We start from the raw sequence: 16,072 nt of genomic DNA on the forward strand, positions 1-16,072 counted from the left end.
GATGTACTCTGCATAGAAGTTAAATAAGCAGCATGACCCATATATAGCCTTGACGTACTCCTTTCCGGATTTGTAACCAGTCTGATGTTCCATGTCCAGTTCTAACTGTTGCTTTTTGACCTGCATACAGATTTCTCTCAGGAAGCAGCTCAGGTAGTCTGGTGTTTCCATGTCTTTCAGAATTTTCTTTAGTCGTGTTCAACTCTTTGCTACCCTATGGACTGTAGCCTGCCAGGCTCCTCTGTCCATAGGATTCTCCAGGCAAGAATACTGGAGTGGGTAGCCATTTCCTTCTCCAAAGGATCTTCCCAACCCAGGGATTGAACCCGTGTCTCTTATGTCTTCTGCATTGACTGTTGGCTTCTTTACCACTAATGCCACCTGGGAAGCCCAAATATATTAATATATATAGCTTTTATAAAATATAATTTAAAAAGAAATAAAAAATAGAAAATCCCCTGGTGGCACAGTGGTTGGGGCCTGGTGCTTCCCTGATGTGGGCCAGGCTCCATCCCTGGCGGGGAACTAAAAGTATGCAAGCTGTGCAACGCAGCAAAATAGATAAGTAATAAAAATGGTGAATATTAAAGTGATTTAAAAGATAGATACTTTAATCATTGGCATGAATCATAAAGTCATGCAGTCTATGGGCACAGATAAAAAAGAAGTTTCTTCTTTCATATAAATTTTAGAATCATGTTCAGTTGTATATAAAATTCTTTAGTTATTTTAATATACTTAGGAAGCAGTTGGAGAGAATTGACATTTTTTACAGTATTGAATATTATTTATTTATATCTTCTGTTATATCCCTAAGTAAAATTTTATCATTCTTCACCCAATATACATTTCTCATTATTTTATTCCTAGATATTTTATTTCTAAATATTATGAGTAGTATCCTGTTTTTCGTATTACAGATGCTCGGTATACCAGGAAAAACAGTTATCATCATTTATCATTTGAGTACAGTGGGTTCTTTAATTTTCTCTATTCCAATGAGTTTTTTTCATTTCTACACATCTCTTTCAGTCACCTTTATATATTCACCTAATGTCAACATTGTCTGCTTTGAAACTACAATATAATTATTGGCACATAAACATTATAAAAGATGAAAGTATACTGAGGTTACACATTCTTTTTGTACAACAGAGCTTCCCTGGTGACTGCTGGCAATGTGGGAGACCCGGGTTCAGTCCCTGGGTTGGGAAGATCCCCAGGAGAAGGAAATAGCAACCCACTCCAGTATTCTTGCCTGGAGAATTCCATGGACGGAGGAGCCTGACAGGCTACAGTCCATGGGGTCGAAAAGAGTCAGACAGACTGAGCGACTATCACTCACTCACTCAGATTCTTGTTACAAGTAATTGTTCAATGAAATCCTTCCTTCTTGAATAAGTACTGTATTTCTTTTTTTCTTCTTATAAATATATTGTTCACTCATTGGTACGTGTGAGAAAATTTATCTCTGAGGTATTGAGAACTGAAAATTCAGTCTTGAGATTTTGCTCAGGTGATCAATTTCACCAGCATCACTAGATTTTGGTTTATTAATGTCTCTTTACCATTCTTCCGTTGTCTTATTTAGTCTTTTTTAGCATGAGTAATTGATGAATAATGTCATAGTTCTTAGGGTGATGAAATAGTAAATGTATCATAAAGATTCAGAAAAACAAGATTGCTAGAATCTTAACATCTTAAACTTGTTAAAGGGGCCAGTGGATCCATATGTTCCCTGGTGGCTCAGTGGTAAAGACTCTGCCTGCAGTGCAGGAGACCCGGGTTCGATCCCTGGGCGGGGAAGATCCCCTGGAGGAGGGCATAGCAACCTACTCCAGTCTTCTCATCTGGAGAATCCCATGGACAGAGGAGCCTGGAGGGCTGCAGTCCATAGGGTTGCACAGAGTTGGACACGACTGAAGCGACTAAGCAGCATTTTATTCTGTTATTTAAAAGTAAGTAAATTTTATTTTCTTATATATTTTAAAGACCTCCAAGGAAGAATAAAAATCATGAAATGCTCATGACAGATAGAACTGCTCAAAAAAACCCCTCAAAACTAAAATTGGGTCTAATGGACCCTGAGGCTATGCCTAGAAGTGACCAGCAGGTGGGGCTGCATGACTAGAAAAAGTAGTTTGCCTGCGAAGGTGACTTGGAGGAAAAACATACCCTATTTGAAAATTGTGTACTATAGAGGCCAGAGTAAAAAAAAAAAAATTAAAAAAAATTCCATGAAATAAGAAAGGTCTCTTAAGAGATAGCATAGGAAAAAATGGAGACGGGAAGGAGACATATTGTGCTGTGTGCTTTTGCTGCTTCAGTCTTTTCGACCCCCTGGGCTGCAGCCCACCCGGCCCCTCTGTCCAAGGGATGCTGGAGGCGGCTGCCATGCCCTCCTCCTGGGGGATCTTCCCAACCCAGGAATTGAACCCAGGTGTCTTTAAGTCTCCTGCATTGGCAGGTGGGTTATCCACCTGGGATAGTATATTAATATCTTGCCATTTGAAGCCAAAACATTTTGTTACTATATTTTACTTAAAAATCACCATATAAATTCAGGGAGCGGAAATAAATGTTAACAAAATATTTCAATATGTTTTTCCACTAAAATAATAAAAGATATATATATATTTTTTACATTTCTTTCAGTCTGATACAGATTAAAGGTCCTCCCTTAGACTTTTTTTTTTTTTTAACCAGCAAAAGGAGTTTATCTTGGAATAGCAGAGAATTGCAACTTGGGACAAGCAGACAATGCTGAAGCGTAGGCGCACCTGTAGAGCGGAGGAGGGGCGTGCCGCAACGGAAGGGAGGGCTCGGGCAGGGCTGCGCGGCTCCTCCTTGGCGGCGGGGCGGCGCGCGCTCTTGCTGGGCCGGGAGGACACCTTTCCTCCTGCCCGGCTCGGCGAGCAGCGGCCAGTGATCGGGGCTTCCTTCACTTAGATGCTATTTCCTTTATTCATTTTCATGCTGCTCTCAGAAGTGCCTCAGTTTAGTTGAAAAAAAAATTATAAGGATTATAAGGGATAGTTGTTCACCTCAGGGTATTTTAATATTAAGGCTTCAGTCGTTTCTGTTTCCATTGTTCCTCTGCTGCTGCTGCTGCTGCTGCTGCTGCTAAGTCGCTTCAGTCGTGTCCGACTCTGTGCGGACCCCATAGACGGCAGCCCACCAGGCTCCCCCGTCCCTGGGATTCTCCAGGCAAGAACACGAGCGGGTTGCCATTGCCTTCTCCAATGCATGAAAATGAAAAGTGAAAGTGAAGTCGCTCAGTCGTGTCCGACTCTTTGCGACCCCATGGACTGCAGCCCACCAGGCTCCTGCGTCCATGCGATTTTCAGGCAAGAGTACTGGAGTGGGGTGCCATCGCCTTCTCCTCATGTTCCTCTGATACTTAGTAATACTTCATTTGCTTTAGCTTTAAAAAAACTTCTCATTTCTACCTTAGAGCAAATTTAAATATTGGTTTTAATGTGAATCTTTCTACCACTTCATCTGTCTGACTTACTATTTACTGGAAGTGTAATTTTCTACCTTAAACTCAAAATAATCATTAAAAGAGTAACTTTTATACATCATGTACCTACATAGGACAATATTTACCTTATTGTGACATGAAATATAATACAAGCTTCTACATCATTGGTCGGTCTAAAGGAATGCTGGTTGTTCTAGAAATAATTTTTTATCCCGCTTTTTCTGTCTTTGTCTTCTTGATAATGTCCTTTAAATAGATATTCTAAAAAAGAATGTTCTAAATGTCATTAGGTAGATCTCTAAAGCAAGTGAAATATCTTTGTAATAAAAATGTAAGTGGATAAGATGTAATACTTCAAGGGGTAGCCTTTTACAGCGATTTCACTCTCCAAATACTCGTTTACCCTGAAAAACTGATGATGAAATTCGTGTTAATCCTGAAACGTGATTTAGTTTCTTCTACAGCATTCAAACAACTACATGAGAAGAATGGAACAATAGCAAGCACAGCAAAGAAACGTGCACAACTAATATTTATATTCTTTTACTTTTTAGCTAAGCTTAACATGTTGATAATAGATTCTTTTAAAACTTGATGTTAAAGTTCATCTCCCCTCTTACCAGGACTTGGCCTCTGTTTTTTTATCTGAGTTTTCCACGTATAAATTCTTCTTATAAAACTCCTCTCATTCATCTTCAGACTTCACTTCAAAATCTGTATTAAAGTAGGTAAAGTAATTCCAGATAGCTTTCTTTTCGTGTCTTTTTTAAAAATCCAGAATGAACGTCGTATATTTTTATTCTCTTGTCTTTTAATTTATTTTATTCTCTTTAGTCTTTATTTGTTTCATTCTCTTTTGGGTCCCCAAGTCCTGGCTGCATGGGCTGCCGCATTTTTGTCTCTGCAGTCTGGTCACATTGCCGGGGGCTTTGCTGGACTCTCTGGGTCTCAGCAGCGGCTGTCTGCCCAGGCTCTCAGTGTTTTTCCTGGTATCGGGATGTTCAAAGGGTCACAGTTTGTAGAATGTTGGTTTCCTTCTGTGTGGTTTTCTTCTCTCTAGGCTCCCAGCTCTTCAATTCTTGATGGTCTGCTAGCTCTCCAGTACCTTTAAATTTATTTATTTTTAAAAATTTTATTTAAAGAAGGTAATCGGAGGCTAGTTACAACACTGTGTTGTCTCTGCCATGCCTCAGCAGGAGTCAGCCGCATGTATGTCCCTCCTCTGGAACCCTCCTCCCGCATGCCACCCCATCCCACCCCTCTAGGTCGCCACAGAGCCCCGGATTTGAGCTCCGTGCGTCAGACAGCGAATTCCCACTGGCTGTCTAACTTCCACACGGTGATACATGCGTCTCCATGCTGCTGTCTCCGTTAGTCCCACCCTCTTTTGTTTGGTCAGGCTTTCAGATTGTTACTGGTGGGAGCATTGGCATGCCTGAGTTTTTCCATCAAGCTGTGGTTAAATTTTAATGTTTTAATTATTTTATTTAAAAAATCTGGCTCATCAAATATGAATGAGAAAGTAATGCATCTCCACAATAAAAAACCACACAGATGACCACGGGACGTCCCCGTGCCTGTGCTCCGCCCTTCACAGCCTTTGCTCCTGTGGGCAAGGCTGCAGTCTCTCATGTCTGTAGGTGCATCTTGAGTGCACACGTACGTCTGTGTATATATCCCTTTTGCTAACATCTTTTCGATTTTAATTATGAAACTCTTCACACTGAGAAGAATAAAGACTATAATAAAAATCTTTGTGCCTACAATCCAGGTTTTAGAAACGTCAACATTTTACCATATTTCTTTAGATCTTCTTTCTCTTAAGAAATAAAATGGTGTAATATCATTGAATCCCCATTTTTAAAATCTGTTCTTTTTTTTTTTTTTTTTACAGTTCTCCTTTTTCTGTTCAGTTTGATTTTCAAGATTCACCTGTATGGAGCACACAGACCCCTTCTTCACTTTAATTTATATGTGCTGCTCCTTTGACTACTTCCTTGCCAACCCCGCACTTAGCTTATTGTTGTTATTTGTTTTGTCTTTTTTTCCATGATGTTAAAATATCGTACCTTAATTCTGGACTTTCCATTTTTCATAAAGTTTCTTTATATTTAAAATACGTGATACTAAGACTTATTTTGTACCCTTCTCAACTTAACAGAAAACTAAAAAACAAATTACATGGGGAATAAGAGTCTTTAATGTCATAATGCTCCAGTGAGGTTTGTTTAGAACATTTTAATGAACATTCTGATGTCCAGGAATTAATTTCTGGACAAGCTTTTCCCCTCTTTTTAGAAAGTGTTAGGTGCTTTCAGAAGAGCAGCGAGCACGCCTCTGTTCTCTTCCTGTTTTAGGTCTGCGATATTTTGATGGCACTTTAATCAATTAAGATATATTGATTGATGTGCTTTGCACTTTCCTAAGCATTATTGATATTAATGAAAATAATTAACGGCCTGCATGGAGGTTAAAATTTAGTTGGAGAGAAATGAATTGGTGATTAGACCACACTAAAGTGCTAATGGCGTGAGGTGAGATTTGGAGTGGGTCATAAACGATGATGCAGATTTGATTTTGGAAAGCAGAGACAAGAGGATCCTTATGAATAATAACTCAGACGTGAATGCGAGATAGGTGATGATTGAAAAGCTTAACCATTTTATAAAGCTGAGAGTTTATATTTGGGATAACAGGAAATTAAATAGAATAGAAGGAGATGGTCATCAGTAGTCCAGGAAGTTTAGAACTGATGAAGTAGACAATAAGATGCCCATCTCAATTTCAAGTTCATTAGAAGATTTTAGGATGTGGAGTGGATTAGAACAAGGAGAAGGGAGATCATCTTAGGAGGTTTCTTTAGAACTTTGGAATTACATCTTAGATGTAGCCTTCAATGAGTGCCTGTGCCCTTTGGCCCAGTAATTCCATTTCTGAGACTTCTAAGAAGATATTCCAAACTTCGAGGTGTCTGAAAGACAGAGAACTGGGTCATGGCAACATTTTGAAGTAACTTATTTTTCTTCATGAATTCCTGCTTCCTGGTACCTTTTCCTCCAAATCCCAGTGAGTCCCGGGATCTTCCTCCAGTCTGGCGAAGTGTTTAACAGTAGTGTTAGTCGTTCGGTCATGTATGACTCTTTGCTACCCACGGACTGCAGCCCCCAGGCTGCTCTGTCCATGGGTTCTCCAGGCAAGGTTACTGGAGTGGGTTGCCATCCCCTTCTCCAGAGGATCTTCCTGACCCAGGGATCGAATCCAGGTCTCCTGCATGGCAGGTAGATTCATTACCATATGAGCTACAGGGAAGCCCTGACAGAGTGTGTGGGTTCCCATGAGTTGGAGGATCTGAGATTCCTCGAAGTGGGCACGGATTCTTCTTAGTCAGGGGTCTGTACAGAACTCGAGGGAGCTCACAGATGAGTTTCTATGGTTCTTGGATTTTCTTAAAATCTTATGTAAGATTTTGAATCATGTTTATTTTGAAAACTCTGGAGTGAGTTTCAGATCCTGAAAGATGTCTGTGACCCACCCAAATTAATAACAATGCGTAAAGAGGACTTTCCTGCAAGTCACCATCTTACCTCTTTAGAAGCTACTGAAACCAAGTAGAAAAAAGACAAGTGATTATATGTTGAGCTATATGAAATTGTCAAAAAATTTTTAGTAGTTTTTGACGTACAGAAACATCAGCGTCATATGATCTGACCTAGTACATTCTTCAACATTTTTACACTTTTATAATGTAAAGGTATGCACTTTAGGAATGTAGATTCTAGTTAAGCAGTTTGTGTTCAATTTTGTGTTTATACTTATTTAAAAATTACTTATGCAGTATTAGGAGTGTTGTTCCTGTGTCTTTAAGGTTTTTACTGTGGTAAAACAGGGTAGGGAAACGGTAGAAAGAGAAATGAAAGATAGGGAAACCAAAAAAGTATATGGTAGAGTACCAAAATTGCAAATCGATTCAGATTTTTGACTGACTACTTGCTGGTTAAGCTCTGCCCAGCTCTCTTTGATAATGAAAACTGTCGGGCCCTGTCTGGCTCAGGGACAACTGAACCCAAGCCTCCCACATTGCAGGCAGATTCTTTACCAGCTGAGCCACAAGGGAAGCCCAAGAATTCTGGAGTGGGTAGCCCATCCCTTCTCCAGCAGGTCTTCCCGACCCAGGAATCTAGCCAGGGTCTCCTGCACTACAGGTGGGTTCTTTCCCAGCTGAGCCACAGGGAAACCCCCAGGGACACAAGATAGGGTAATGAATCCGCCCTGTCTGTTACATCTACCACGAGCATGAGAGGGCTGAGTGTTGTAACGCACATCACTCGTTTGCTGTTTCACTGATTCTATTGATCTAATCATACTTTTCTTTGTTAGCCAGAGCATTCCATTTCTTCCAGTGACGTGTTGTGTGACTGTTTTAAGTGGAGTTTTTCGTTGCAACTTTGAGTCCAGAAAACCAAATTTAACTATAAACTATTTCTCGGGAGAGTTCAGATAACCAACAAAGATGCAGTTTGCAATACCCTGGATCAGCCGGGGCTGGTCCTCGGCAGCTCAGAGTTTGTTTCTTTCCCTCTTTCTCAATTTTCACTATTCTATTCTTTTATTTTCAATCAAGCAAAAAAAAAGCAAAAATATAATTGAAATGAGAAAACATTTTAAACCTAAGCCTTTTTTTTTTTCTCTTTTATAGGTCGCTATCTGATACTAAACAGGCCAACATTTTAAGAAAAGCAAGATACTACATAAAACAGAAAAAGTATGATGAAGCAGTAAGTATGCAGGCCTTGTGTGTATAAACAGCTGACCGTTCAGGTATGGAGAGGGGCAGATATGGTGAGAGCAGAGTGAGCCAGCCAGGGAGCTGTCCTGACCCTGCATGGAAGGGCTGAATTTCAGAAGCAGCTGCTTTGGCCCCATGGATAGACTTCTCTAATTTCAGACAATGTTGTAGGTGAACTTTTTTAGGTTAATGTTGTTAATGAACGATTGCTGTTTTCTGTAATGAGAAAATATGTCCCAAGCCTCTGTCATCCTGCTTATGCGTGGTATTTTAGAACGTGACATACTTGTACATTTAGAGCTGGCTTCACACTATCATGTGGTTTCCCTGGTAGCTGAGGTCAAAGCATCTGCCTGCCATGCGGGAGACCTGCGTTCGATCCCTGGGTTGGGAAGATCCTCTGGAGAAGGAAATGGCAACCCACTGCAGTACTCTTGCCTGGAGAATCCCATGGATGGAGGAGCCTGGTGGGCTACAGTCCATGGGGTCGAAAAGAGTTGGACACAACTGAGCAACTTCACTTTCACTTTCTTTCACTTTCACACTATTATAAATTTAATAGTTTATTCTGAAGCTTTGACTTTTCCCAATTCCTACCCCATTGTCTTTTTCATAAATTTTCCTCTTTGTTAAATGGTCATAAAAGTTTAAAGCAAAAGAGAATTCTATTTTCATTTCTAAAATTGCCTAAGTAGTACAATGGCATTTCTAATGCTTATTTTTATTATAGTTTTTCAACGGCAAATTACTCTCCTCTTAAATATTAAGCTATTTTAATAATGTTTTGTAACTGATTGGATTGGGAAGATCCCCTGGTAAAGGGAAAGGCTACCCACTCCAGTATTCTGGCCTGGAGAATTCCATGGACTGTATAGTCCATGGGGTCACAAAGAGTTGGACACAACTGAGTGACTTTCACTTTATAACTGATTTGGGTAATCTAATAATAAGAAAGTAAAAAAATGTAAATATGGGCCTTTCTGTTAGGGACATATAGAGCCATTTTTTAAAGAATATTTTTACTTTGTATTAGGGTGTAGCCAAGGAACACTGGTGGGATAGTTTCAGGTGAGCAGCGAAGGGCCTCAAGCCACACACATACATGTACCCATTCTCCCCCAGACTGCCTTCTCAGCCAGGCTGCCGCATAAGTGGGCGGAGTTCCCCGTGCTACGTCGTAGGCCCTTGTTGGTTATGCATTTTAAACACAGCAGTGTGTACGTGTCCATCCCAGACTCCCTGATTGTCCCCTCCCGCCTCCCCAGCAACCACATGTTCACCCGCTAAGTCTGTGAGTTAAAGAGCCATTTCCTTCATGTGTCCTCTGAAGAGAATGAATTCACAAAATGAATCATGTAAAGTCGCTACACATCTCATCGATAGTTTGCACTTAAAATATCCTTTCTTATCAAGATTTTAAATTTTATTTTATTCAGGATTTTTTTCTTATTTATCCCTTGCAAGAAGACCCTTGAACAACCAGAATCTGTTTTTGCTGTGCCGTCTGCAGTTACGTTGACTGGAGTACTTTCCCTCCCCCTGACGCCTGGTTCTCCTTTCCGCGTGGCCGCTGTGCCCCCGCTCCCTCCAGGTCTCGCTCTGTCGGCAGCTGATCCACCTCGCCCTGAGAGGCCTGGCCTACTACCACACCTATGACAGGTTCTTCCTGGCTTTCAACGTCGTCCTTGGTTTCGTGGGATGGACCTCGTACGCGTCTCTGTTGATCATCAAGTCTCACTGCAACCTGATGAGAGGCGTTAGCACAGAGGCCAAGGTAGGTTCAGAAAAACTGAAGATTCAGGCGACACTGCCAGGCCAAAGGCCTGAGGAAGGAAGTGGAATCTGACCAGCTGTAGAGCGCTCGCTTAGGGTACGCGTTGTTCCAGGCCGGCTCTCTCGTCCGCTTTTGTCGCGGTGGGTCTTTTTTTCTCGCTTTTGTCACGGTGGGTCTTTTTTTCTCAGAAATCTCTATTTCTTTACTGGGGAAAAGAGCGTATCAGTAATAAGTCCTGTAACAGAAGAGAGCTATAAAGGTAGCTGTGTAGTTTACATTCACCTGTGGCATTAACTGTGTGGACTTTCTGTTCATTTGTATATTTATTTAGCGTGTTATAAGTATTCCATATCTTTCTATAATATAGGTAATCAGAAAACAGTTTCAGAGCGATATATTTAACTTCATCCGATATTAAGTTTAGGAGCTGGAAAGAAATAAAATCACTTGTTCAAAATGTTCCTTTTAAAACAATATGGATATATTTTTGGAACTGTCCTTCCCTTTTTCATCTTTCTAAAATTCTTAAACATGAATTTCCAGAACTTCCTCTAATCCTCATTTTAAGAACTAGTCCCTCATTTATTGTACTTTCAACACCAAACAAAAAAACCAAAAAACCCCTGTTCTTTAGTAATACTTTATACAACTGAGAAAATATAACAGTACATATATGGTTTACTATATTAAAATACTTTACTCTTTAAAATTTATTACTGTCATTTACCAGGGATAATATGCCACTTCCATTTTCTTTACTTCATTCTCTAATGATGATTACCTTGTCCAAATCTTCTAAAAAGTAATATATCCGGATGGTGTATTATTGATAGTAATAGTCTGTACACATTTCCAACAGTAAGTTTTTTCAACTTTATATTTTATTTTTCTATAATGGAAGGAAGAACAGTAGTGTTTATTGCATTTTTATAGTGCTCTAATGCATCTTAAATTATTTAACCCAAGTAATTTTCATTATTTGAATGATTGTGAAATGGGCTAGAATAAAAATAATTTCTTACATGACAGGAAAAGAGACAAAAACAAAGATGTTTTAGTGAAGGATGTATCTAGGCATTCAGCTGGCTATTTGAAGTTTATTTTGCCCCTTTAAGCTTGTAACAGTGCTGGAAGCAGGCTGTACAAAAGAGGAGACTGGAGTTGTTTAAGTAACTTGCACAAGGCCATTCGGCTAAGATGGGGAGGAAGTGAGGTTTGAGTGCTGGGTAGTAATGCCAAGTGCCTTTGCTGTCCACTTGAAACCATCACAGCATTGTTAGTTGTCTTTTCTCCAATATAAAATAAACAGTATTTAAAAAATTGCCCCAAACTGACCACTGCAGTTGAGTTCATTAAAAGTATTTTGAACCCTTTGGTTCTGTTTGCGAAAACATTCTGGTTCTTCTTCAGTGAGAGTTTATCATCTAGTGAAGTGACAGCATCTAAGCAGTTTGGGAGGAAGAGTACATTGCCAGAAATCGGAAGCATTGACGAAAAGGGGCCGTGGAGAGCAGTTGGGGGTAAGGGAGCTGCAGCTGCAGAGCCTGGTGCCTGCGGTTGGGGAGCATGGAGGCTTCAGCAGTGCGCGGTACCCCGGCTCCCTGGAGGGACCACACGTCACCGAGAAGGGGGCTGGTCGACGGCTGGGAGGGAGGGAGAGAGGAGCTCCCAGCCAACACTGCCCTCCTCTCCGGACGTGGGAGCAGACGTGAGACAAGCTAAGTGGTTTAGCCAGTGAAGAGAGTGAAAGTGAGTCAAATGGTTTAGCCAGACTGACGGCAAATAGAACAGAAGCACTGAAATTAACTTTTGGTCTGACTCCAGCTATGCTGGGAAAAATTGAAAACCCGAGGAGAAGGGGGTGACAGAGGATGAGATGGTTGGATGGCATCACTGACTCAGTCTGAGCAAACTCTGGGAGTTTGACACGAGTTTGAGCAAACTCCAGGAGATGGTGAAGGACAGGGAACCTGGTGTGCTGCAGTCCATGGGGTCGTACACGGGGACACGACCGAGCGACTGAACAACCACCACCAAAGTTGATGTCACTTCTGCCTGACAGTGTCCCTCAGACTATACAGGTTGTTTCTGATGTATCACCATTACAGACAGGTCTGCAGTGAACATTCTCTTTAAAGGTAATTTGCCACAGCTCCTCCAAGTTGATCTCTGCATTTAACTTGCATCCGTTCTCTGCTTGCTAGTTCAGACGTCTTTTGCTTTAGAAGTAAATATCCTTATTTATCTGCATGCTTTCCTGTTCCCTTGTTACTTGGGTAAATCTCAAAAGGTTAACCTCTTAAACCAAGCCCCGTGATTCCATCTCTGTGGGGATTAAATTCCTTCTTGGTCAGCACCTCGTACAGAGCGTGGCATAGACGGTGTGACTTAAGAACTGTTGGATGGAGGGGTAACCTCAGTGCACACAGCATGGTTCATTATCCTCAGGTGTTTTTTGGAGGATCTGGAAAGGCCCCGAGTTAATTGTGATGAGGGAGAAAATGTCTCCCATTCCTGTTATTTAAAGTTCTTTCCATTTTTACTTTAGCTGAACTGACTTCTTTTTGATTTGGTTTCCTACAAGTAGATATTTATTTGTAATGTCTGTTGCTTTATGTGTCAAATGTTTGGATAATTATACGATACTGTGCTGACCTGGAAGATCCCTCAAGGATCTTTTTACGTACTTGTTTAAATTTATTTTCTTATGATTTTGCTCTTCTCAGAGTGATGTGAAACCAGTCTCAATCCCTACAGTGCTTGCCTGCCTCGGGCACCTTCCGCGTTAGGGCCCTCCCTGTCTGTCTCTGAGTTCTGCCCTTTCTCCTCCTGCCCCCTTACTCCGGGTCCTCCATCCTGTCTGGCCTGTGTCTCCATTTCCAGGGCCAGTCACTGGGTAGGTTTCTCCACTGACTGCTGGGACTAATGCAGAGAAGAAGAGGAGAGAAGGAAAATAGAGGCGATAATAGGAGCCGTTATTTCTTAAGCAGTAGTAATATTCTGGGCATTTTGGTAAGCTCTTTTCATAATCTCATTTAACCATGACTAGCTCTGATAAATAGATACGGATATTATTATTCCCACTTTATAGATGGGATGAAATTAAGTCTCAGAATCTTCAAGTTTTGTTTTTTTTTTCTCCAGCTCATGGTCATACAGGGAGCAGGATTTGACAGAAGCAGGATTTGAACTCTGATCTGTGTAGCTCCAAACGCTTAATCACAGTGCTATGTTTTACCTTCCTTTTTAAAACCCTGCTCTAGTTTATCCTTGGTTCCTTGCTCCCTTTCTGGTGACATTTTAGAGCAGAAGGGAGGAATTATAAAGGGGGAAACTCATTTGCTTTTCCTCCCTAACCTCACCTGCTCCAGAAGGTAATTCGTAATTCTCCCATTATTCAGCTTGGGCAGCAAGACAAGGGGAAACAAGGAGCAGAGGCGAGAGGGCGCCGCCTGGCCCTGCAGTCCTGCTCCTTCCTCCTGCTGCTGTTAGCGCGGCCTTCATCGGCGCGCTCTTGTCCTCATCGCTGGCCTTGCTGCCCCCGACGGGCCTCATTGCTCCCGGCCCAGAGCCTGCCGCGTCCATGCGCTGCCACTGAGCGGCTCCCTTGCTGCTTGGCGGGGGGCAGGAGCGAAGATGTGCCCGAGCGATCCTCCTGTGGTTAAGCGGTGGGGAGAGCAGCGAGCGCGGCTGGTCAATTGAAGCTGGAACAGATAGAGGCGTTGTTCCCAATGAAGTCCCACCATTTACTGTAGATCCAGTGGGCTTTTGTGCGCTAGGCAGTGAGCTCAGTCAACATCTATAAATTGTTACTCAGGAGAGCTATGCTCAGAGTTCCAGACGAGTTATTTGACAGCAAACTGTAGGAAGGTTGTCCCCTTAAATGGAGACTTGCCTAACTGCCGCAGTCCCAGGCTTCCCGCTATCTCCAGTGACAGGTTTCTTTTAAAATGCAGTTCTTAGATCGATCATCTAGTTGTGGAGTCACTGAAAGAAAGTAATATGTTTCCTTTACTTCATAAAATGTCTTTTAAGAGTGTTTTCAGTGTTCTGTTTGACTTGCAGAACCCCAGCCGTCTCCTGCCGTGTGCTTTTGTAGCCGTTGGCGTTTCCGTCACATTCTTCCTGCTGATTCAAGCCTGTCCCTGGACTTACTATGTATACTGTTTGTTGCCGTTGCCAATATGGTACGCGGTTCTCAGAGAGTAAGTAATGTGTCTTGTGGTCTTGTTTCTCACTTCACTGACAGTTACATCTGTATTTCAAAGGCATTAAGTAGCATAAGTGGATTTCTGTAGCATAAGTCATGAAAGAGACTTACAGTACTGTCAAATCTCCCAGCCCTCTGATTCCATGTATAACAGCATAAATGGTGCATATAAACATCCTCTTTTTTTTTTTTGGCTGCCCCTCACAGCTTGCAGGGTCTTCGTTTCCCAACCAGGGATCAAACCCAGGCCCTCAGAAGTGGAAGCATGGAGTCCTACCCACTGGGCCACCAGGGAATTCCCTAAATACGCTTTTTATTTTACTTTTCCCTTTTGACTTCATCTTTTTTTCCCTGAGACAGCTTTGGCCTCGGTTCCTTTCTTCATATATCTTTTAGAAGAAAAATCTGGAGTGAAAACAAAATAATTAATATGGATTGTTCTGTGTCAGGAGTGGCTTGCCTTTTGAAGTCTCATCGTCCCAGTTTCCAGCCTATCTTTTATCTTTCACGAGGCAGTTTGCATGCTTTGGCTCCTTACATTTTTGCCCCTCCTTTCTCAGCTATCATGTAAACCTAGATGAATGAAAGTTTGTAATTAAATTCAATCTAGTAATGTGTACTTGCAAGGATTAGGGGAGATTATTCCTGTATGCTGTGGTTCCATCTTTAAGTACTTCCTCACAGGTTGAACTTGAAATGGACTCTATCGTCATAGAAAACATCAAGGCCAAGCTCTCGTGCTCTTTAAAACAAAATTGCTGAAACGCTGGGTTGGTTCATGTTCATAGGAAGTGAGGATCGTGGTGTGGACCGTGTTGATTTCTGCATCTGCACCAGTAGTCTAGAATATAAACTTAATCTTGGGCATCCTTTGAGCAAGCCAGACCCCAAAAGCAGACCAGGGAATGACAGTGCAGAATAAGGGTCCTGTCAGGGTTGGCAAGCACGTTTGAAACGATACAGTGTATGTTTCTATTCTAATTTGTGTTAACTCCAGCTTTGATCACCTCTTCTTAATATCAAAAATAAAAATTAATATTAAAATATTTTAAATACTAACTTTTTCAAATACAAGGTAAAAAGACACTGACGAAAGAACAGCCTGTTACTTTTCCATTTGAAAGGAATACAGTTGCTGGTTACACATATTTAAATCAATTTTTTCTAATGTCATTTTTTCTGGTTTAAAACTTTTTAGAATGAGAAGTTTTATCTAAAATTCCCTCCTAAATTATTAAATGTTCTATTTGTGAAGAGCACATGTATATTTAAATTTTAAGGGACCCTGTGATTTTGAAAATACGCTGTGTTCTGTATCTTTTTGATAGATAAAGAAAATAAAACATCAAATTTCACTTTTCTTCTAGAAAAAAACTAAGTGATTTTATTGAATCATCACTGCTGAGAACAAAAGAAATATTCTCCTTTTGACTGGTGTTAGCTTTTCTTCCCTACATGGTACTTTAATTGTTTTGATGACAATATGTAACCATTGTTTTTAATTAGAAAAGGTTATAAACCAAATCATATTGACATTTTATAATTGCCTACTTAATAATGCACTACAAATGCTAAAAAATTTTTTCTAGTGATAAAAAGTAAAACGTACTCAAGTATGTAATACATTTTAAATGGTTGTGAAGTCACATTTAATTATAATTAGTGTACGATTAGTGACATCTTAAATTGAGTTTGGAAAAGGTTATTTTGCCCAATGAAAAAGTGCAATTAAGATTTTCTCTACCTAGATTAAGTTGAAGACAGTTGAGATTTCAATATAAAATTAATTTTAGTGAATTTTAAAAATGTTGTCAGTTT

At 40.8% G+C, this 16,072-nt stretch overlaps 1 protein-coding gene across 4 annotated transcripts in view; it reads left to right on the forward strand.

Moving 5' to 3' along the window:
- Positions 1-16,072, forward strand: part of PIGN (phosphatidylinositol glycan anchor biosynthesis, class N) — a 106,540-nt gene that overhangs the window by 33,177 nt on the left and 57,291 nt on the right. For all 4 annotated transcript variants that reach the window (XM_010854749.1, XM_010854750.1, XM_010854751.1 and 1 more), the window contains 3 exons: positions 8,181-8,259; positions 9,862-10,044; positions 14,110-14,249. In XM_010854749.1, the coding sequence (XP_010853051.1) occupies positions 8,181-8,259; positions 9,862-10,044; positions 14,110-14,249 (402 nt within the window). The remainder of the gene's footprint in view (positions 1-8,180; positions 8,260-9,861; positions 10,045-14,109; positions 14,250-16,072) is intronic.

The sequence above is a fragment of the Bison bison genome, unplaced genomic scaffold (genome assembly GCF_000754665.1).
Source record: "Bison bison bison isolate TAMUID 2011002044 unplaced genomic scaffold, Bison_UMD1.0 scf7180017864349, whole genome shotgun sequence".
Lineage (NCBI taxonomy): Eukaryota > Metazoa > Chordata > Mammalia > Artiodactyla > Bovidae > Bison > Bison bison.